This window comes from Cannabis sativa, chromosome 7 (assembly GCF_029168945.1).
Source record: "Cannabis sativa cultivar Pink pepper isolate KNU-18-1 chromosome 7, ASM2916894v1, whole genome shotgun sequence".
Classification (NCBI taxonomy): domain Eukaryota; kingdom Viridiplantae; phylum Streptophyta; class Magnoliopsida; order Rosales; family Cannabaceae; genus Cannabis; species Cannabis sativa.
The window spans coordinates 55,142,800-55,166,628 of NC_083607.1; the positions used below are offsets into that span (position 1 = coordinate 55,142,800).

The 23,829-nt window shown below is 31.8% G+C and overlaps 2 protein-coding genes across 7 annotated transcripts; both read right to left on the reverse strand.

The window, feature by feature from the left end:
• Positions 1-1,919: 1,919 nt before the first annotated feature.
• LOC133039896 (probable 3-hydroxyisobutyrate dehydrogenase, mitochondrial) lies at positions 1,920-7,222 on the reverse strand. Of its 3 annotated transcripts, none has more exons than XM_061118976.1 (11): positions 7,064-7,222; positions 6,802-6,975; positions 6,266-6,354; positions 6,044-6,158; positions 5,634-5,784; positions 4,537-4,619; positions 4,029-4,124; positions 3,610-3,752; positions 3,058-3,142; positions 2,747-2,826; positions 1,920-2,204 (listed from the first exon to the last, which is right to left on the reverse strand). In XM_061118976.1, the coding sequence occupies exons 2-11, from the start codon at positions 6,931-6,933 to the stop codon at positions 2,117-2,119; spliced, it is 1,062 nt and encodes a 353-aa protein (XP_060974959.1). In that variant the 5' UTR covers positions 6,934-6,975; positions 7,064-7,222; the 3' UTR covers positions 1,920-2,116. The 3 variants fall into 3 exon arrangements, with proteins under 3 accessions (XP_060974959.1, XP_060974960.1, XP_060974958.1); XM_061118977.1 differs by having other exon boundaries at positions 6,802-6,925; positions 7,064-7,197; XM_061118975.1 differs by having other exon boundaries at positions 6,802-7,003; positions 7,144-7,194.
• A 9,697-nt stretch (positions 7,223-16,919) lies between these two features.
• Positions 16,920-21,902, reverse strand: LOC133039897 (LRR receptor-like serine/threonine-protein kinase GHR1). Of its 4 annotated transcripts, none has more exons than XM_061118981.1 (5): positions 21,394-21,711; positions 20,962-21,153; positions 19,649-20,712; positions 17,960-19,504; positions 16,920-17,673 (listed from the first exon to the last, which is right to left on the reverse strand). In XM_061118981.1, the coding sequence occupies exons 3-5, from the start codon at positions 20,703-20,705 to the stop codon at positions 17,087-17,089; spliced, it is 3,189 nt and encodes a 1,062-aa protein (XP_060974964.1). In that variant the 5' UTR covers positions 20,706-20,712; positions 20,962-21,153; positions 21,394-21,711; the 3' UTR covers positions 16,920-17,086. The 4 variants fall into 4 exon arrangements, with proteins under 4 accessions (XP_060974964.1, XP_060974965.1, XP_060974962.1 ...); XM_061118982.1 differs by having other exon boundaries at positions 21,373-21,711; XM_061118979.1 differs by having other exon boundaries at positions 19,649-21,153; positions 21,394-21,902.
• Between the last annotated feature and the right edge of the window lie 1,927 nt (positions 21,903-23,829).

Consider the following 23,829-nt stretch of genomic DNA (forward strand, 5'->3'; position numbering starts at 1 on the left):
ACAATCTCCCATTCCAGTCCATTGTACTGAAAGAGATATGGATCCTGTACCTTTTACGATTTCTTGGTCCATGTATGGATCTTATGAATCCTCATAAATGCTTGTCTTACGGAGTATGACCCCTACAGTGTGTTTCTTTGAATAGTGAAGATTTTTTCTTCTTTGCTTTATGGGCTTGGACCTGATTGTGACTATTTTCAAAAATTTTGAATTTTTCTAGAGATTTTGCTATGCATCGTGAATAATCTAAGGGAAACATTTCCCATGGGGCATCATCTTCTATTCTTGGACAAATTTCTGGTGGAATAGTCTGGTTTTTCTCAAAAATAACCTTTTGGAGATCTCTGTACTCTGAACTTTCTCTGAAAGGTGCTTCTTGGGAGCCGTGTATAGTTCAAAAGTGGGATTGCAAACTATTTTCCTATTCTCATCCAATTTTGCATTAACACTGATAAAGAAGACAGTGTAGCAATCCATCATGTTGGCTACATGTGGTGCTGATGGATAAACAAAGACGTGCCTATTGTTGCGAACTTTTTCCCATTCATCCTAAAGTATTTTTTCCACTCCTCTAGAGGAGCGTACCAAGACAAAATGTCCATTTGGATTTGTTAGGTTGGTTTATTTTTTTCTTGTTCGAGGAAAGACTGTATAACAGTGTGAAGAGCAATAGCTTGGACTTCGACAGCCATTGTACAGAGGCATGTTAGGTACCAAAAAAGATGAGCTATGGATTTTGGAGTGAAAAGTGCAGTTTGGAAGGGGAGCAAATTGGCAAAAGTATACTTTGGGTGAATTAGAAAATTATGTTGAAAATAAGTTCCAAGTTTGGAGAGAATTTGTTCGTGAGTATAAATAGCCCTGTGTAGGTCGGTACTTATTTAGAATCGACAGAGATGAGTAAAGTGTCTTGTGTTTGAGGGATGCTAAGATCAAGAGCAAGATCCTGAAGCCGATATGCCATCTGATAATGGAGTGTGGCGCCAAGATAAGTTGGGTCTTGATCCACTCCTACTGTCTATACTTCTACTTTAAAAGCATCAGTCAGTCGATTATCTCTTAAAGACATGTTGAAATCTGGAAACAGAGTGACGACCATTGTTCCTGCATTTAAGGTAGTTTCAATAGTAGCTATACTTGTATGGTGATATTTCCTCATTCGAATATCAAGAAGACCAATATGAACGCTAACTGGAAGGTCCTTCCTGCCATGATAATTTAGAGCAAGGCGAATAGCACCAAAGTGGATGTAGGTATAACCTTGTGCCATCCATTGTGGAGGGAGTTCAGGTGGAATTTCAAGAGTCACAAATTGGACTTCTGGTGTTGGTGCAAGTTGGCACTGCTGAATTTTGAGGCTTGAATGTATTCTTTTGGAGCTTTGAAGGATGGTTTAATAAGTGCTTTAATGGATCTAGTAAAAGAGGAAGGAGTCTTGGTGAAAGGTTGATATAGATTTAAGAGAGGAAGAGAATCGAAGGTAATTTTATGTTCATCTAGAACATAAGAAAGCTCGTAAAGGAAGTCTAACTTATTGAAAGTTGATTTTCGACAGGGGGCAAAGGTGTAAGTGCAAGAGGGGCAAAAAGAAGAGTATTGAGTGAGCTTGATGATTCGTCAAAGTTAGCCATAGTGAAAAGTAGAAACTCGTCCATAGGATAGTATGAGTTATGACTCTGATACTATTGGGATTTTTATTTTAAATCCCAACATTGATGTAAATTAATTATGTTGGGAACAATTTGAGTTTAAAAAGTTATTGCTGAAAACCAAATTAACATTTTTTAGGCATTTAATAATGAAAATTGAAAAGATAAGAAGATTCAACAATTTATGAAGTAAAACTTGAGTTTTTTTTTTTTTTTTTTTTGCTATTCAATTTGAGATTATCTTGTGCTTTGAGCTCCATCTATGAGAGCTTATTTTAACATAAAGCATAGTATTAAACACAACATGTAAATCTGTACAAACATGCCACAACATGCATATAGATCATGAAGCAAATCCAATACAAGTGAAGGCTTAAGAAATTCCATGAAATGTTGGGTGGCAAAATAAGAAGGTAATCAAATATCCCAATAGCGCCTTCCGCAACTAATGACAAGAATTTTCTTTACTATGTCTCATCTTTACCAGAGTAATAGTGCCGGAAAACGCACGAGAAATCTTTGGTTTCATGACCATCCTGGCATAGATCTGTATAGCTGCAGAAAATAGTCAGTTCATCAGGTACAAGAAACTAAACATATTCTTTTGAGTTGGTAATTATAATAATAAGAGGTTAGACCTTAAGAGAAGTAAAAGCCATTTTATGCCCTCTAATGGGATTTGATGATATTTCCTTGGTTTGTAACAGGCAGTGTGACATATTGTGACAAAGATAAGAAATTTGACAGATACTAAAATTATATCTAACTCCCTAAGCTTTCATGAATAATAGATAAGAAACAATGTTATCATTGTTAAATTAGCAATAACTTATGACACAAGTAAGTTGTTGAAGAATTTTAAAACCAACTTGTAATGCGTAAATTTTGTTCACTACTTCATAAGAGATGGAAGTTTCTTCTATGAATCAACATGTTTAGTTTCGAATTATGTTCTCTATTATCGAGCTCAGCAAATCTAACACTATAAACGCTATCTGTACTTAATAGATATGAACAAACAAAGTTCAATGATTTTCACTGAATAATACTGAAATCTAAAAGTTATGTGCAATAGCCAAAGCTTTGAGAAGACTTACATTTGTTGTGCTTGGTATGTAAATGGAGAGTTATGGCCGACCTCTTTGGCAGAAGTGGCAGCAAGATTTAGATCCTTAGCCTGAAATGTTCATAAAATCTTTAATTATTCTAGAGTGAAGTTGGTACCACTAATCAAATTATTATAAGAAAAACAAAAATTCTTATTTCTGAGTTAATCTGAACTGCAAATGAATATATTAGTTAAAACCAGGTAAATTGTTGAGAGCAATATGGCCTTATGAATTGAGTTTTACACAGTATAAGAACCGCGATTCTTTTCTTACAACAACAATTAATCTTAACCACTAACCATAAGTTTAGTTGCAAAGCCACCATCATAATTCCTTGAAGAGGGCACCCCTTCCATCACTCCAGGAACAGGATTATAAGTGTCACTGTCATGCAAGATATTATGTACTTGTAAGAAGATAAAAATGAAAATCCGAAAATTTTCATAACCAAAACTTATTCTTTTTCTAAGAATGAACATTTCATTGAAAATAATCCGAGTTTGATACATCCATACAAGTTCAACAAAACTTATTAATCCACCATTCTTTTACTTAATATCCATTTCTAAATTGGGTTTCTTCTTAATGTTTCTTGATAAAGAAAAGATTGGTTAAATTCGCAAGGATATTTTTTGCTGTAGGATGTAGATCATAGTGTTTTCCAACTCCATTGGAGAGGCTTAATGGTTGTTTTCCCTTAATAAACAACAGACACCATTTGATAGCATGACCATATCTAGATTTTAGTCTACTACAAACATTAGAAGTTCAAAGAAAATTGTGATTCAGTTAAATTTGCCTTGGAATGCTCGAATGAACTCTCACAAAATAGTAGAGAAGTTGTCATATACCTACTCCAACAGCGAGCGCTTGAAGAATTGAATACTTTTGTTAGAGTGCTCGCATCGATCCCTAAAGACTGACCAAGAGAGAGGGCTTCTGAGACACCAAGCATACTAATAGCCATTGCCAAATTATTGCAAATCTTTGCCGCCTGAATAGCAAGACACCCCAATAGGTATCAAATATGTTGCAACAATTTCTTATAGGGGTATATAAATCAGGCATATAAATATATATATTAGCAATAATCTGAACCTATTTATTTTATACAAAAAACTTGAAGTTTGTATCATATGATGAAAAAGAGAGAGCACTTCAAATCTATGTCACCATGTGCGGAGTCATATTAAGCATGAACTACAATGAAACACTAAATAAAGTTGTGAATAATGTGAAACATGATGTATTTTCATGTATGACAGCTTACCGAACCATTTCCTGCTCCACCGCAGTATACTGTGTTCTTGCCCATTGAATGGAACAGGGGTTTTGCAGCCAAGTAAGCCTCCTCAGGGCCACCAACCTGCATAAATATCAATAATATTTATTTATTTATTTTTAATTATTATTATATATCTTATATATTAGAAACAAGAACATAACTTTGGTTCCATCATGAATCTCAGGAAGCTTAGGAGGAAGATTTGCAAAGATTCAAAAGTGGCTCAACCGGTTTTGCTCTTGGTAAATAGTCTCTAATAATTCACCTAATTCTAGGAAATTGCCTCAATGTCACTAGTATCTTCATGTCCCTAGAAGTGATATTCAGGTAAAATGAAAAGGAAACTTCAGGAAATATGGAGATTTTTCCTCAAAATAAGCAAAGCCGTTGTATCTATTCCAACAAAAAGAGTCAAAAGGTGTTTTCATTGCATAGCAAAGCTCATATTTTCCTTCTTATATGACACAATGACAAAAAATGAATCATATTATACCATGAAAGTAAGTGTCCCAGCTTCTGCAGCGAGTACACCGCCAGATACAGGAGCATCCAACATTACTGGAGTCTCTTGATGACCTTCACAAATTTACTTAATCAGAGCAGTCAATCATAAAAATAAAAATAAAAAACCCAAAAGAATATATCATGCTTGCATGCATAGCAAAAAGATCAGCATAACCTTTTCTTTTTGGCATTTTCTCAGGTAATATCAGCTACTGGGTTTACCAAAGGCACCTTCAAAATTACTTTGAACCATTCTATCATTTACTACAAGGTATTTAGCTTGTCATAACACCATCCATGTTTCTTTAATTCTTTTTCTAGTCCAAGAACCAATGTCATAACATAGAAGTCCAATTTTAAGTAGGCTACACTAAATTCTGATGTATCAAAACTTTCAATGAACCGTACAAGAAAATTTCGACGCAACCATATTGCAATACTTTATCTGTTCTTGATAGTTATTTCAATCTGAAATTGAGAGAAAAACCATGCACAATATTATGTCCCCGTTCCAAGCATCTTCTATTCTTTCCCAACTCATCAATAGAACATGGTAAGCTTGTTTGTTAGTAAATTAAGACTCCTCATACCATCACCATGCAATTTTATTCCTAAAATCTGTCACTAAACCGAAACAAACATGTTATTCCTAATCATTTTCGAAGGAGAAATTATTAGGCCTTAATTGTTTCTGTCATGAAATAGAATTGAGTAATGCTCTTCGGCAACTTTCCCTACTTCTAGTTTCCAATGTCTTACACTCTTAGGTTGATCGTCTTGTAAAAACAATCTGTCACTGTCAGAATTGTGCCAAAGTTTTCATGCTGGACCGTCAATTTCATAAAACAAATGTACCCTAAAAATATCTTGATAAAAAATGTGTTTATGTCAGCAAAAATCTTCATCATTGTTGTAGTCTTCTACATCTAGTTTCCTATACAGCTTGGGAAATAAATAACTGAACATACAATTTGGGTAGCGTTGAATTATAACAAATTAGCAACATAATCAGCAGATACCCTTCCAATTGAGATGTGTAACAGGCAAATGAAAACAGTATGCTTGTATTTTTAGCACTTATGATACCTTTTTTCTCCTTTAACATGCATTCAGATATGGTAAAAGAAAGCTTCCTTGATGTTTGGGGATCGATTGTAGATGAATCTATCATTAGCCACGGTCGCAAGACATTCCCACTTTGAAGCAGCCCATTAGGTCCTGTGTAAACATCAGTGACCTGCATAAAACACACAATATGACTAGTATGAAACCATAAGGTCATCCCATATTAGGGACTCCACTACTCAACCTAAAGTATTTCAAGTAACCCTCTCTTTACTGTTTAAGCAATTAGGAGAAATGGCATATGAAATTCCATCAGTATATGGAGCTTGATGAAATTAGCTACCAAGTTATGCACAAATCAACAGTTTCTAACAAGGGTATGTAATTTCGCATACAAATTAAAAAGCGGGTATGAAACCATTTATACTCACATGAGATGAAGAAGGAAGCATTGTAATTACAACATCACTGACTTCACCAATTTCAAAAGGAGTTTCCTTTGTGACAATTCCCATGTCAGAGAAGGCCTTCAAGGCATTAGAATTTCTGAACAAGAACAAAAATCTCACCTCTAAATACACAAATATACTAACAATCATTGGCATATAAAAAAACAACAAAAGATAATCAATCAATGAATTCAAATACATTACATGTCATGTACGGCTATTTTGTATCCGGCCTTTATTAGATTATTAGCCATTCTGAATCCCATATTTCCAAGACCTATAAATCCAACATTCTGCAATGCACCCATTAAAAATATTTACTGTGCTTCATAGTGAATGCTTTGATATATGATACACACACACCTATATATATATATATAGATAGATACCCGTAATGTTTCATTAGAGATAAAAAATACATTAAACCATTATCTCAGTGGGGGGCAAAATGAAAATTTAGAACAAGAAGAAGAAGCTTTGTTTGAAAGAGTGTAAATACATCAACAAGACAGATAGTGTATTAGATTCAATTTATTTAATATACAATAAAATACAGAAACAGCAAAGAAATAACATAAAACGATAAAACCTTGAACACGGTTGATAAAATCAGATTACAAATAAAACCCATTAAAAGCCAAATAATAACAATAATAATAGCCATGAAAATTGATCAAAAACCCAGTTGAGAATTAGGAAGATTATAGTATAGAGTGATAAATAAGAAAAAAAAAACAAACCTGAAATGGAGGAGGAGGGGGATGGAGTAGTTGAGATGAAAATCTGGGGTGTGGATGAGAGAATTGAAAGGGAAGAGAAGTAAGAGTAGAATGAAGAGAAAGCAATGATCTTGCTCTACACCACCTGCCCATGATTACTGCTTACTTAACCTCTTCTTTTCATAATCATTCACTCTACATGTCCCAAAACCAACATCTATGACTGTGATGTGATCAAATACATACAAAAAACCTTAATGTTAAGAAATAAATAAACACTTACACAATCATTGTCTGTTACTCATCAATGTCATCATCATCATCCCCTCAAAAATTGAGAAATATATTATTGTAAACCACTACCTTTGGTACCACTCAGAGACTCAGACTACTGCTATTGTAGCAGGCTTAGCACTTATGTTTTGTCCTTTAGCCTTGGTTGGTATATAATATGCATTTTTTTTTTTTTTGAGAATATGGTATATAATATGCATTATTGCTTAATAAAACGGGGTTTTTCTTTTGTTCATTTATACATTTTAAAGCATTTCTTTTTCATTTATAGCGTGTATCTCTATATATTAAAAGTGTTTATTTAACGGCATTTCTTAATTTAACAGAATATACTTTAAAAATAAAAAAATATTCTGTTAAATTTAACGATAAGTTTGATCTCCCGTTAATTTTCAAAAATATATAAATAATTAAACCAAAAAAATTAAACAATCTTCTTTTAAACATTTAAACCAAATAATTAAATCCAAAAAATTAAACAATCTTTTTTTAAATTAAAAAAAAAAATCATCTTAGCCACATATCTCTATAACATAACAAACCGTATATCATATTTTTTTTTATTAGTTAAAAGTTAACAAATAAATAAAAAATTAACAAATATTAATATTGTTACACGTTTAAACCCAATAATTAAACCCAAAAAATTAAACAATTTTTTTTAAATTAAAAAAAAAAAACTACACCAATACCCACCCTAAATAACAATCATCAATATAAAATTTAAACTCTATATAAAAAAAATTGTTTATAACATAAAACATTTGAATAACAATATGTATATTATAGGTTTATATACACAATTATGACATTCTTAAGAATTAGTTTTATAAAACATATCGTTTATAACATAATTTACAATTAGTCACTAAATTCTTGAACAAAAACCCCCTAGAACTTAAAATAAAACTAATATTTACGTGGCTCGCTACGTAACTCTCTTCTAGTAAATTAAAAATATACGGTGCTTTACTTATAAATTTCTTAGTCGCAACAGACGAAATAATTTAAATTGCAACTCAATTAAAATTACAATCCAGATCGTAACGCAACTCAACTCAATATACAATTCACATTGTAACCTACGAAGCAACTTAAGTTAAAAAAATAATAATAAAATTAAAAAAAATGTAACTTACCAGTAATTCCTCATATTTTTTGTACTCTCTTTCTTTTTATTTTCCTCTGAAAATGGAAGTAGCAATGCAACTCTTATATAATAATTTATAATTAATTGAGCAACTACTTGTGGAGCATTGTTTAAAGGGGAATTTTTAAAAATATTCTCCAATATTATTTATAATTTTACAACATAAAAAAATTAGATATCAACTTCACGACAACTATAATATATTTATAAAATAATCAAAAAAAAAATAATTTATTATTTTTTCGAAAATGTATTTTTATAAATAAAAAAATAAAATAAAAAAATTGTGTTAATTTATTTTTGTAATTGTTTTTTTTTTTAATTTTTAGTCTATTATATAATTGTTTTTTTATTTATATGTAATAGTACAAGGTATGAACATTAAAAAGAAAAAGTATATTATTCTTCTTAACGCAGTTTTACATTATTTAAGTATATACTCTAAAAATGTCTGACACTCTTTTTATCATTTTTCTTGGAGTAATAGTGTACTATTTCACCAAATTAATATGAAATTTGTATATCGTGAAAACTTCAGTGGCATACTAAATTAACGTGTACCAAATTTTACAACTATTAATATGTATATTGGCAAATTACATTCAAATATTACACACTATAATGTGACAGTTTTAGAACACAAAGATTCCAATTTAAATACTTGTGATTAATTTTTAAAAATATTATTACATTACTACGTGTAAAATATTCGTGTAATATAATTTGTGAATTCACATATTCATTATTCAATTTTTTTTTTTATTTATATGTGACCTTGAGCTAAGAAGGACGAGGCTTGAGCTTAAAGTTCACCCAACTCAAAACTCAAAAAAGAAAATTCTTTTCAAATATATACAAATATTTTTTTAAAATACCATATATTTTAAAAGACAACAATTAATTTTTATAATATAATAATGAATATAGTTTGTTTTTATAGAATATAATAAAATCCTTGGTTTATCCAAAATTTTAGGCATAGTATTAAGACTTATCCATTGTTAACTCCACGTAATTTCGTCTTATCCTTCACAACTTTTGGAGAGTTAAGATAGGTATTCACACATTATATAGTCATTGTATTTTTATTCTTAATTAATCTCTTTCGAAATTTATGTACGTAGTAGAACTACTATGGTTTTTTTTTAAAAAAAAAAAAAAAACTCTATCTGTTTCAGAGTTTTTTTAAAAAAAATAATCTAATAGCTGTAAATTTTTTAAAAATTCTGAATAATTTATAGTGCTAAAAATAAGATTTAAACCGTTACTTACCACACATATATGAAAAAACAGTCGAACGTGCAACGAATATATAAATTTTATTTTCAGCATAGTAAACTATTCTAAATTTATTAAAAATTTACCGATAGTATTAAATTACTATAACATACACAATCATGAAAAAATATATTAAAAAACTCTCATTGATGTCAAAACAAATAAAAAATCTACTAAAACATCCATTTAAAAAAGAGTAATTTACAGCATAAATATTTAAGTTTAACTTCTAATTACAAATAAATACTTAAGTTTATTTTTTGACGGTAATAATACCTAAGTGATAATTTCATAACTTTTGTAGGTACTCAGCTATTAAATGTCAAGTAAATTGTTACGTGACAATCCTTGATTAGTCAAAGTCATTAAATTTTTATTTTTTTAAAAAAATTAGTTTAAATATACCAATAAAAAATAACATGTGGATAATAAATTAATATTTAATGGTCAAGTACTTACAGAATTCTAGAAATATAACTTAAGTATTATTACGGCAAAAAATTAAATGTATGTATTTATTTACAACTGTGAGTTAAATTTATATATTTATATCTCAAATTACACTTTAAAAAAAAATATTATAGACTTACTCAACATATTTTATCTCCTTTTAAAAAAAAAAATCACTTTTATCCACAATTGTTATTATAAAGATTTTATATATATTTCTTAAATGCTCGTCTTTATTACATAATTATACGTATTATTAATATCATATTTGTGTAATCTAATATTCTACCAAACATAAAGTAGTATTAAATTTATCTCAATCCATGATCCAAATCCAATAAAATAATCTTATATCCTACCCTACTTTACACCACTCACATCAATTTCTTTATTCTATTATAATACCATTTTAAGACCATCTTCAATCCTAACTTTACTTTTAATTATTATTTTTTTAACATTTTTCACTCTAAACTACTATTTCATCTCCCATTTTTTGTCCTTTTGAATGGAAAAAATCTAAAATAGTAATGGGAGATGAAATAGTAATTTAGAGTGAAAAAAAGTTAAAAAAAAATATAAATATTAATGGAAAATTCTACAATACACTCCCTTAAAATAAGTGTATCGATGCACTCTTATCTGTTTTGCTATCTAAAACAATATTTAGTCTAATTTTTTTATGGTCGTATACATTATAGTTATTTAAGACATCTAGCAAAATTTTAAGAAATTCGAAAAAATTTAACACGTCGAAAACAATATTTAAAGAGTCTGTTGTACGCGTAATTTTTTTATTTTATACGCGTGTAGAATAGACGGTTTAAACATTGAAGTCTATATTGTAACTTATTCCGAATTTTTTAAAATTTTACAAGATGCCTTAAATAACTATAACATATATGACTATGAAAAAATTTAGACTAAAACATTCTTATAGATACCGAAATAGTTGGGGTTGCATCAGTACACTCATTTTAAAGGGGTATATTGTAGAAGCACACAATATTATTAATTTTACTTCAAATTTTAATCAAACCAAAGATATTCTTTTTTTTTTCTCTTTATTCATCAATATTATTGATAAATATTTATATTAATAAATATATTTGGGAAATTCTACCATACACCCCCTTAAAATGGATACATTGATGCACCCTTATCTGTTTTAGCACCCGAGATAATTTGTTAGTCAAATTTTTTCTCATGGTCATGTACGTGATAGTTATTTAAGACATCTTGCAAAATTTTAAGAAATTTGAAAAAATTTAACACGCCGAAAAATACATTCAAACAGTGTGTTGCACGCGTGACTATTTTATTTTATACGCGTGTAAAATAGATTGTTTGAACATTATTTTTTGTATTGTAAATTATTCTGAATTTCTCAAAATTTTATAGGTTATCTTATATAGCAATAACGTACATGAATATGAAAAAAAATTAGACTAAAAAATTCTTCTAGATACCGAAACAAGTCAAGGGTGCATCAGTACATCCCTTTTAAAGGAGTGCATTGTAGAATCACCCAATATATTTAATTAGTTATCATTAATTTAAAACATGCAGTATAATTTATAACTGTTGTAGTTGTTTTTTTTTAAAAAAAATAAATAAATAAATATGTTTCTAGTTTATATTTGTAATTGCTGTTGTTATTTTTTTAGGAAAATTCTACAATGCACCCCTTTAAAATGAATATATTGATGCACCCCTATCTATTTTAGCATCCAAAATAATTTTTTAGTCAAATTTTTTCTCATGGTCATGTACGTTATAGTTATTTAAGACATCCTGTAAAATTTTAAGAAATTTGGAAAAGTTTAACACGCCGAAAATTATGTTCAAACAGTGTGTTGCACGCATGACTATTTTATTTTATACGCGTGTAAAATAGACTGTTTGAACATTGTTTTCTATATTGTAAATTATTCCGAATTTTTCAAAATTTTGTAGGATATTTTAAATAGCTATAACATACATGAATATGAAAAAAAAATTAGACTAAAAATTTTTTCTGAATGCCGAAACAAGTTAAGGGTGCATCAGTACATCCCTTTTAAGGGGTGCATTGTAGAATCACCCATTTTTTTATGTTGTCTTTTTAATTATTTTTAATTTTAAATTTGATAATTCTACTTGTATTTTACTTTTAACAGAAATTTTATGGGTGATTCTACAATGCACCCCCTTAAAAAGGATGTATTGATGCACCCTTAACTTATTTCGGCATTCAGAAAAAAAAAATTAATCTAATTTTTTTCATATTCATGTACGTTATAGCTATTTAAGATATCCTGCAAAATTTTGAGAAATTCGGAATAATTTACAATATAGAAAACAATGTTCAAACAGTCGATTTTACACGCGTATAAAATAAAATAGTCACGCGTGCAATACAATATTTGAACATAGTTTTCGGCGTGTTAAACTTTTCCAAATTTCTTAAAATTTTACAGGATGTCTTAAATAACTATAACGTACATGACCATGAGAAAAAATTTGACTAAAAAATTATTTCGGATGCTAAAACAGATAGGGGTGCATCAATATATCCATTTTAAGGGTGTGCATTATAGAATTTTTCTGAATGCCGAAACAAGTTAAGGGTGCATCAGTACATCCTTTTTAAGGGGTGCATTGTAGAATCACCCATTTTTTGATGTTGTCTTTTTAATTATTTTAAATTTTAAATTTGATAATTCTACTTGTATTTTACTTTTAACAGAAATTTTATTGTTGTTGTATTTTATATTTGTAATAGTAGTAACTGCTGTTCTTATTTTTCTTATGTTGTCTTTTTAATTATTTTTAATTTTAAATTTGATAATTCTATTTGTATTTTATTTTTCACAGTAATTTTTTGGCCTAAATTTTTATTTATTTAAATTATTGAAAATTAAAATGTGAAATTTAAATTATAATTATAAAAATTATAAATAATATATAATAATATTTTATTGTAAAATATAAGTATAATTGAGTAAAATAACTAGAAATATTTTTGGAATAAAATTTTTTCTTCATATGAACAGTGCTGCTTTCGATAATGAAGGTGCAGAGTTTATTATATTTTTTTTTATTGAAGTTAAAGATAAAGCGTGATTAGAGTTGAAATTTTTTGAATTTATAGCTTTTTTTTTTTTTTTTTGAAAAGGGGGGGTGCTTTAAACCTGAGAAAAGAAAAACAACATAAGAGTCCTCAGGAAAGCCAGGAAGGCAAACAGCCATTCCAACAATACTCACCATCTAATCCTAACCCTGCCCTAGCACAATTGTGAGCCAATTTATTGAACTCACGAGGCACAAAATGAAGAGTACAGGTAGGACTGAACGATAGCAAGTGTCTAATCCGAATTACAAAATCACTCAAAACAGAGTAGTTACTAAAAGACCCATTAACTTTATCCACTAAACCCTTGCAGTCAGATTCCACAATATCAACAGGAAGATGAACACTTTGAGCCCATTCTAAAGCTAGAAGAAGAGCTTTGGCTTCTGCAACATCAGGAGGCACAGTTCCTGTCAACGGAGCAATAACGCCAGCCACCACCTGATCTTGAGCATCTGTCACCACTACACCAAGACTATGCTTTTTCAGATTGGGATCGAGTGCAGCATCAGTATTAATCTTGTAGCTAGATGGAACCACTGAGGAAGAGGGCCTGAGTGAAGTCCGTTGCACATTACATAAACCTGCTGCTTTAAGATTGGCAGACTCAAAATCCTGCAAATAAGCAACTGCATGATCAAATATGAACATTGGGGACAAGCATCTATGATGATGCAAGTAATTATTTCTCTGTGACCACACCATCCAGAGGAAGCAAAAGAAAATACATAGCATTTGTTTATCAAAAGTCTCAACTGCTTTCAAAATAAAGGCATAAATATTCAAAGATTTGTTTTCAGCATAAAAAATATAAAAGGAGGAATTTTTCCAGGCAGTTTTGACTCTAGAACATTCAAGAAATGCATGTGTGACCGTTTCTGGAGTTGCACGACAGAGAGGGCAAAAGGGAGCAGGGATAATGCGTCTATGATAAAGATTAGAAGCAACAGGGATAGAATTCAAGAGAATGCGCCAGACACAATGCTTAACCTTCGCAGGAATGGAAGAAAACCAAATTTTAGACCAAAACCGTTTATTTCCCAAAGGAGATGAAGAAGAGGGAATATCTCTAGGACTAAGGGCAAGATGATATGCAGATTTAACATTAAAAATCCCAGAATTAGTCTTTCCCCAGATTAAAATATCAGGACACGTATGCCCTGCTATAGGTATATCCAAGATATGATCAATAATGAAAGCAGGGAAGTGACCTTGCAGTTTATTCAAATCCCAAGCACCAGAAGGAGAAATAAAGTAAGATAAAGAGGGAGAAGGAGGAGCGGCTATCAAATCAGAATCCCTGAGAGTACAATTGGGCAACCAGCGATCATTAATTGTGTTGATAGTCTGCCCATTACCTACCTTCCAACAAAGACCTCTCTTCAGAAGATCTCTACCCCATATGATACTTCTCCAAGAGAAAGAAGGGTTATGACCTGGAACAGCATCAAGAAAAGCAGTTTGTGGGAAATATCTTGCTTGGAGGGTGCGACTGAGTAAAGAATTAGGTGTTTGAAAAATTCTCCAAGCCTGCTTTGCTAACATAGCCTGATTAAAATGAACTAGGGACCTAAAACCCATACCTCCCACGAATTTGGATTGGCAGATCATAGACCACTTTTTCCAATGAATTGAAGGGCGATTAGGGGAAGAGCCCCACCAAAATTTAGACACCATCGATTCAAGCTATTTACAGATTTTGGTAGGAATACGAAAACAAGCCATAGCGTAAGAGGGAATAGCTTGAAGGACAGCCTTGACCAAAATTTCCTTTCCAGCCTTAGAAAACCATTTATGATTCCAAGATTGAAGAACAGACAAGACCTTATCCTTAAGAAAAGCAAAAGATTGATATTTAGCTCGAGAAAAGCATTGAGGAAGTCCGAGATACTTAGAGATAAAAGGCTTATCCACCAGTCTGAAAGTATGCATAAACATATCTCGAACATTAGCTTGAGTGTTGGGAGAGAACAAAATGGATGATTTATCAAAATTAATTAATTTATAGCTTTTAAATAAAAAAGGGATTTTGAAGTATTTTATTGGAGACGCTTTAAAATTTTTTATTTTTTATTTTATCTCACATATTTTTTATATTTTTTTTATTTCATTTAAATAATATATGTATAAATACTATTGATTCTTTAAAGTGAAAGTAAATAATTAAAAATAAAATAACATATAAATGTTGATGGGAAAGAGAAATAAGAAAAGGGACAAAAGAAAATATTAAAAAAATGTATACAAAAGCATATTTTTCTTGGAGTGAGGGTTAGCTAGTTTAGCTAAGGCTATTGAAGCATCTGATTGAGAATGGTTTTAGAATTTTTAGCTATTTAATTTTAGGTTATACATAATTCAATTTCTATTATATTTAGTAATATTTGTAGTTTAGGTAGCTAAAGTTAAAGTTTTAAATTTGTAATCAGTATTAGTTTTCACTCAATTTTTTTAGTGGATAAAATAATTAATATTTATAAAACGATAATTTCGTTCAATTTCATCAGACTAATCTTATATGTTTCCGTTGACACTCAAAAATTTAAAATCTAAACCTTACACATATCCCGTTTAAAATATGAAACTGACAAAATTTAATAGAATTATAAATTTACTAGTATTGAGTACTTTACTCGCTAAAAACTAAAAAATCATTAGGTGTTACAAATCCAAAACATTAGTCACTTATGTCATAGATATCCCTTATATTACATTTCTATCAAAATTTGAAATAATATAATTTATTAAATTTTGTTTTAATATTTATTAGTTAAATTCATAACATACTGTATTTTTTTTTATATAAATACTAAAAGGCACATGTGTTGTATTAGTGTCCAATATCATCTTATGTTATTATATTAATGTAATTATGTATTGAGTTATGTATATTTTAGTTTGATAATTATTAATACATATATAAAATAAAAAAATAATAATATCTACACTCATAAATTACACTTATATGTCAAGCCATTTTTAACAAGTATTCTTAAATAATTATTATTAGTTAAAATTATTAGGTGATTCAACAATGCACCCTTTTAAAATGAATGTACTGATGCACCCTCTATTTATTTTGGCATCCAGCAAAATTTGTTAGTCTAATTTTTTTTCGTATTCATGTACGTTATAGTTATTTAAGGTATCCTACAAAATTTTGAGAAATTCGGAATAATTTACAATATAGAAAATAATGTTCAAACAGTCTATTTTACACGCGTATAAAATAAAATAGTCGCGCGTGCAATACACTGCTTGAACGCAATTTTCGGTATGTTAAACTTTTCCGAATTTCTTAAAATTTTACAGAATGTCTTAAATAACTATAATTTACATAATCATGAGAAAAAAATTGACTAAAAAATTATTTTAGATGCTAAAACAAATAAAGATATAAATATCTCTTTTAAGAAAGTATATTATAAAATTTCCCAAAATTATTTATCCCGTGTTGAATTTTTGTGTAAAGTATGTATGTGCGTACTGCGTACCATTACTCTTATTAAAAAAAAATTACTAACCATTCCAATAGTAATTAGATGTACCATTTCTTTTTATTCCAATAGTACCACTGGTGCTTAATAGTCATCTTCTTACCAAATATTAAATTCTCCCATCCACGCATGTGTTCTTATTTATTAAAATTGAGTGGTCAACAAAAGTTCATTAACTCAACTCAAGAAACCCATCAATCATTACAAATCTTCAATGCAGATGCAATGGACACCAAACTCATATTTAACATCTTTTTTTCCCAAAGCCATTTTCAAATAGGTAACAAACAATATCAAATGACCAACTATCATTAATCATCATGGAAGTGAAAAAAAAAAATCATAATGACAGTAACAGTTGAAATAAACATTTGCATCCTTTTCAAATATGATCCATTTTTACAACAAAAGATTAACAAACTTAACTCATCATTACATTACACCAAAAAGGACACAAAAATAGGGAAGCCAATGAGATATTAAGTCCCCTTGAAAAATCAATAAGTTAGATTCAAACTAACAACCTTATATTGATGAAAGATCTTCATATATAGTTTTGATACCAGGCCTTTCTGAAACTGATCTTATACATCTCAATCCTATTCCAAGCACTTCCTTCATTCCCTTCTCTACTAATGGATTCCCCATTTCGGGTGTCAAAACAGCATCAAAACACTCAGAACCACGGCCTTCAGATACTCTCACGCGTACCCAATCTGTCAAATCAACACCTCCTCCTTCCTCACCCGAAACCACATCACCAGCAGACCTTCCAGTTAAGAGTTCCAACATTATAACACCAAAGGCATACACATCAGACTTGAAGGAAGGCAATGGCTTCTTCATAGTAGCTAACTCTGGTGCGCGATAGCCTAAGACACCTGCATCAAGAATTTGTTCCATAGTGCCAGCTTGAGTCATCAGACGGTGGAGGCAGTAGTCGGCTACACGAGCATTGAGATCAGGACCATCTAGGAGTATGTTTGTTGCCTTGAGGTTACCGTGTGGAACAGCTCGGTCAAAATGAAGATAGTTTAGACCGCGGGAAACATCAACTGCAATTTTGAGCCTTTGTGCCCATGTTAATGGGGGACCTTTCCTTCCCGGACGATCTAAAGAAATGTACTTAAAGTTCATTAGACAAGACAATTAAGATATTAAAGGCAAACAGATAAAGTTAAGCACTTTAACAATCAAAAACACAAAAGATATTATGTGAAAGGTAATCTATAACATGGTTTTCTATAGTTCCTAACACACCATACATAGCAATAAAATAGAGGCAAACTATATTAAAAATGGGATCTTTCTCTTTTGCAAGTACTCTTCACAGTTTCATTTTGGACAATAAAATAAAAGGTTTTATATGTAGAAACAATTGAAAGATAAATGAGTTACCATATAGATAGCTTGCAAGACTTCCAGGTGAGATGTAATCTGAAAGAATAAGCTTCTCATGCTGTGTTGGCCCCCAGTAGTACCCTTTTAGACCAACCACATTAGGATGCCTGATATTTGCAAATTTTTTAGCTTCCTTGGCAAACTCTTTTTTCTGTTTTGCCACACCTTCTCTCAACCATTTCACTGTCAAGAACAGCCCATTGTCCAAAGTTGCCCTGTATGACGTCCCGTGGCTGCTTCTCCCCAACACTTCAGCAGGGGCCCTAGACAATTCCTCAGGCGACAATGTGACAGTATCATCGAGAAAATAAAGCTCGCCCACCAGTCTATCTGGCGACCTCACATCCAATTTTGCAAGGCTTTCTGTGGCAAGCAAATCTCCAGACTCTGGTGACCAAGACAAATGACTGTCCTTCAAAGGAGAAGAAAAGCCAGCAAAAGCAACAGCCTTCTCATCAGAGCTGATAATTTCAGACGATGATCCTTTTTTCGATGCTACAAGATCCTCAGCTGAAACAGTCAAAGCACCAACAGTGTCTGTTCCACGAATTCTAGAGGGGTTCGGTTGAGCATGCCTATTGGCATCCTTTTTGATGGTGTGCTCGGGGGGTATTCTTCTTGCAACACGAATGTAATGAAAGAAGATTGCAAGCAGAAGAATAATGAGCAAAGCAACAATACAAGATGCTATTATTATTACTTTGACCACTGTCTTGAGTGACTTTTTCTTCGAGTTTTCAGCTGGTGAATTGCTTGAATCAGGAGAACCACTTGGAAGACTCAAACGATTGTTTCCAGGAAAGAAAGATGATCTTGGAAACCTTCTTAGGTTCTCTGGCACAACACCATTAAGATCATTGTAGGAGGCATTAAAGCCTTGAAGGGAATCAGGGAAGTTATTTGGCAGAGGGCCTGTAAAATGATTCTGTGATATGTCTAATGAGCTTAGTGAGCTCAAGTCAGTAATCGAAGTAGGTAGTGAACCAGAAAAGTTGTTTCCTGCAATATTGAGTACTTGAATTGGAGTTGAACCCAATTGATCAGGAAAATAGCCACTGAACTGGTTATGAGAAAGATCAAGAATTTGAAGATTAGAGTTACTGGGAGACACAGGTGACAATTTAACAGAACCCGAAAATAGATTATGATCAAGATGAGCTTCTTGCAAGGTTGACATTGTTAACAAGTCATTAACTGATCCATCAAATCGGTTGGAACTGAGATCAACAACTCTAAGCTTTGGATACCGAGTTATTACACGCGGAAGAGAGCTACTGAGTGAATTCCCGGAGAGGTTGAGATAATTTAAGCGCAAAAATTGTGGGGTTACCTCAGGAATGATTCCTGTCAAACGATTCCGACTCAAATCAAGGAATTCAATGTTTCCCCATTTCGCCATCCTGGTTAGATTTCCTTCAAACTGGTTGTGTGAAAGATCAAGAACAGAACAGCTTCCAGTCAGCATTGGTAAGTCACCAATAAGCACATTGGAGGAAAGGTTGAGGACACGTAAATTCGTGGACGAGATCATGCTAATTGGTCCTGAAAATTGAGTAAATGTAAGATGTTTAGTAGATCATACAAAAAAAAAAAGACAAATTATTGTAATGAAGGTCAGATAAACAGATCACATAACAAACTAACTGTTACAACAAGAGGACCTATAGTAGTTGGTAGTTGAATTACCTGAGAGATTGTTGCCACTCAAATCTAGTTCAGTTAAGACCAGAGAATCTCCTTTTAATAGGTTGTTGGGAATCTCTCCAGAAAACCTGTTGTTACTGAGCTTGAGGACTTGGAGATCATAGACAAAACTAAATCCAGGGAGTTCACCAGAAAGCTGATTGTAGCTCAAATCCAACACCTTCAAGTTTTCGAATATTTGGAGCTCACCACCACTTACCAGTGATCCAGTAAGTTGGTTATGGCTAAGATTCAGGAATTTGATAGTGTCAGAAATCTTTGATATAAACTTCTCCTGCTGTGAACTAGTTAGCATATTGCTGCTAAAATCTACATGAGTGGCAGTTGTGAAGAAAAAAAACTCAACATCAAGATGACCCTCCAGCATATTCCCGTGCAAGTCAATTACATCAAGACCTGAAATCAGCTCAAGCCCTTTTGGGATTTTCTTGTCAAAGCTGTTCAAAGACATATTTAGAAACACCAGCTTGTCTAACTTTGTCAGTGATGTTGGTAGTGACCCTGAAAAGGAGTTTCTAGCCATGTCCAAGGACTGGAGGGAGGAAAGCCCCGAAATTGATTCAGGAATAGAACCCGAAAAGTTGTTCCCAGATAATGAAAGGTTTTGTAAGCTCTGTAATCTACCAATCCCCACTGGTAAGGGAGAAGAGAATAGATTATTGGAGATATCAAGATATTGGAGGCTGCGAAAGTCAGCTATATTGTCTGGAATTTTGCCACTGATTGAGTTGTTGGCCATGGAAAGCTTGACAAGCTTTGTGAGATTTGCAAACACACTCAAATCTGCCTCAGCAGAAAGACTTAAGTTGTCAAGAACAACACCAGCAACATTCCCACCATTGCAGACAATTCCATTCCAAGAAGAAGGACATCCATTAAAGTCTATAGACTCATCATTCCAAGAATTTAGGACATAACCAGTGGGATCACGCTTGATACCCTTTCTGAATTCAAGTAAAGCCAAAATGTCCTGGGAAGGAAGTTGTCCCATGGCAGATACAAAAAGTAGGAATAATACAAAAAGCCCACCAAACTTCATTCTACTCCTACAAACAAATTCACCCAATTGAAGAAAAAAAGAAAGAAGAGAAAAAGATAGCTCAGCTAGGAGAAAAAGTGGGACTTTCAAGCTTCTAATTCTCAAGTCCAATACCACTTAACAAAAAACATAATCTAGCAAAGCGTGCTCCAAATCTAGGAGCTAATACAAAACACAACTCACTCCTACACTTATATACAGTGAAACAACAGACATAATGATGACATTTTGTGCAGAATAGAAAGGTGATAGAAACCTTAGAAAGCAACACAATGATTTCTGAAACACATATAAACAACTAATGAACTCCACTATGAGTTAACAAAAAGCCACCACTTTCCCTAAACGAAGAAAACTCAGTCTTTGAGTTGCAGAGCTTCAAGGAACTGTTCTTCTCTCCTCCCCAAAGAACTATTTTGCTGATGAAGTACAGCTTCAGACTGAAGAACTGACACAGAACAATAAATGTAAGAAATAAATTAAACAGCACAGAAACTTAACCAACTCCAGAGATCTAAAAGCATTAAAGATGCAAACTTTCTTTACCAAGATCCCATTTTTAAGAACAATGAGAAACCCAATACTAACTTACTATCTTAGTAAAAAGATACTTGATAGTATATAAAGACAAAAGCTTGCAACAATCTGAAATAGATAGAGAGATTACAATGAAGTTGTAGCACCATACCAGTTGCACATTGTCCCAAAGAACTCAGCTTTCATCTTCAAGAAAACCCATGAATAAACAGGAAGTGGGTTTGCAAATTAACAACCAGATGGCATTAAAGAGAAGGGACCCAGAAGATTTTTTCACCATAAGCCCTTTTAGAGAAAGAAAAAAAAAAGAAAAGAGAGAAAGAGGGGTAATAATAATAATAAGAAATCCTTTGGTTTTGTTTACTAAAAATACTGTCAAAAACTTAAAAAACCTATTTTCTTTTTCTTCATTAATTAATGCAAGTGAAAAACAAAACCTTTATAAAAGCTAAAAAAGAAAATGCCTTTGTCACTTTTCGACTGGGTTCTGAAAAGGGTAACATGTGACGACACTAAACAAAACAACCAATATTTTGTGATGGGAACAAAAGATTCAATAATAAAAAATTCAATGCAAAATTGAAAAAAAAAAGGTCCAATTTTTAGTTCATCCTTTTGAGAGGTTTTAGTGTCAGCAGAAATGGGAAAGTAAGCGGGAAAATGCTAGGGTTTTTTTTAGGGTCTTTTGGGTGTGATTTTTTCATTGTTTAGTGTCACTACTTCACCCGCCAAAATAGGGTTTAGTGTCTTAGTGGACCTCAAAGGGTTTATCAAATCAAGTTTATTTAAGGTTCTTATTGTTATAATAAAAAATGATTTTGATAAAATTAAAGAAAAAAAAAGTTATGGGAAGATGTGTGGGGCAGTGCCACGTGGGACATAGGGCCCCACAAATGCCCCTTTGACCAGGTTTGACTTCCTTGGCCCCACTCTTTATGTTCGAGTTCCAATGAGACACGAGAGGTGGAATTAGGTGGAAGAATAATGGTGAATTGAAACATTGGAGATGTGGGGCCCACAATCTACACCTTCCATTGCTCGTATGACACATGTCAAGGGTCCCACAACTTAAACTTGTGAATTTTATTTTGAAAGAAAAAATTGAGGGTAAAGATTAGCTTGTGAGTTCATAAATAAAAAGAAAAATTGTGTTTGATGATATCATTTTTTATATTTTGGAGGACCACTTTTAGATATCACAAACAAACCCAACAAATTTTTGTTAAGTTTTGGTAGTAAGGTGATATAATTGGATTGGAAGATTTGTTGTCTTTGTTGTTTTTGTGATTTGTTTATGAATATTTCAAAGTTTACCTAAGAAATGGTGTGAAATTTGATTATATACAATGAAAACATGACTAATTTACTTTGTTTTGAGTTGAAACTATGTTGATAGCTTACTCCTTATTGTGTGAAATTTTGTTAGCAATATTAGTGAAACTTTAAACTTATTTCAGATAAAAAATAAAACTCATAATATTTACAAAAACCACATGAATAATGTTGTATTAATTTTCATTATCATATTTCAAATAAGGTTAATTATTTATCACAATCATAATAGAAACACAAAAATTACATTTCTTTTTAACAAATAAAAATTACACTTTCTTTTTGAATTCATTAGTCAACTGAACCAAGAATTATTACAACGAAATACAGATGCCTAGCAGCAGAGGAAAGACTCACATTCCATCTAGAAGAAACTTTAACGTCTAAAGCTATCTTAACTAAACAATGAGCGAGAAGGTTCACATCTCTACGCTCAAAACAAAACTTTACACAACCAAACTTACAACACAAAAAAGGAAATTTTAGACAATAAATTATCCATGTCATTCACCCTCCAGTCTTGTTAATAATTAAGTTAATAGCATTGGAACAATCAGAAGCCATCAACACATGGTCATTCTAGCGACACTAGCAAGCTTCGGACCACTCTGAATAACATTAAGCTTTACAGCCAAAGGACTAAAAGGCTTCGAGAAAAACTCAGAAGATGCAGCAAGAACCTGGTCACTGATGTTACGAACAACTGCTCCTGCATTGCAGCTCCTCAAAGTTTCACTAGCTCCATCATATGGACATTAACCTTCTAAACATTCTCTAGAGGTGGATTCTACTTGTGTTTAGAACTCAACTTCTCCTCTAGGTGCTTTGATATTTGGAAGTCTCTTAAAAGGGAAGCACCCCATTCCACAATGGCTCTAGGATCCAAATAGCAGTCGTCATAGGTCCAGGAATTCCTTTCTTTCCAGATTTTCTAATAAAGGATAGAGAAAAAGAAAAAGTCTTCAGTGAAAAGAGTATTCAAACAAACCTCCAAGAATTCACATAGATTTCTTGTTGTTATTCCTTTTATGCTCCTCCACAAATTACTTTTCTTTCGAACTGCAACAACCTATGGACACCTCTAAATGGCATGGATAATACCCTCTTTAAAGTTTCCATCACATCTAGAACACTTCAGGCTATTGGTGACTTTCCTACAAAACAAAATATTGTTAATGAGAAGCCACGAGTGGCTCGCTTTCCATAAAAAGTATTTAATCTTTTATAGTAACTTCTAGATACAATTCCAAAAGGA

Bases quoted from the DNA above. Each gene is read 5' to 3' on its own strand.
- LOC133039896 (XM_061118976.1), bottom strand. From the start codon at position 6,933: ATGGGCAGGTGGTGTAGAGCAAGATCATTGCTTTCTCTTCATTCTACT. The intron at 4,125-4,536 runs GTATAATATGAT...ATATTTATGCAG, and splicing joins CTGGGACACTTACTTTCATG to GTTGGTGGCCCTGAGGAGGC. The intron at 2,205-2,746 runs GTAAGTCTTCTC...TATTTTCTGCAG, and splicing joins ACATACCAAGCACAACAAAT to CTATACAGATCTATGCCAGG.
- LOC133039897 (XM_061118979.1), bottom strand. From the start codon at position 20,705: ATGAAGTTTGGTGGGCTTTTTGTATTATTCCTACTTTTTGTATCTGCC. The intron at 19,505-19,648 runs GTAATTCAACTA...CTCAATTTTCAG, and splicing joins GAGTGGCAACAATCTCTCAG to GACCAATTAGCATGATCTCG. The intron at 17,674-17,959 runs GTAACTCATTTA...ACATTTCTTTAG, and splicing joins TCTTGCAAGCTATCTATATG to ATCGTCCGGGAAGGAAAGGT.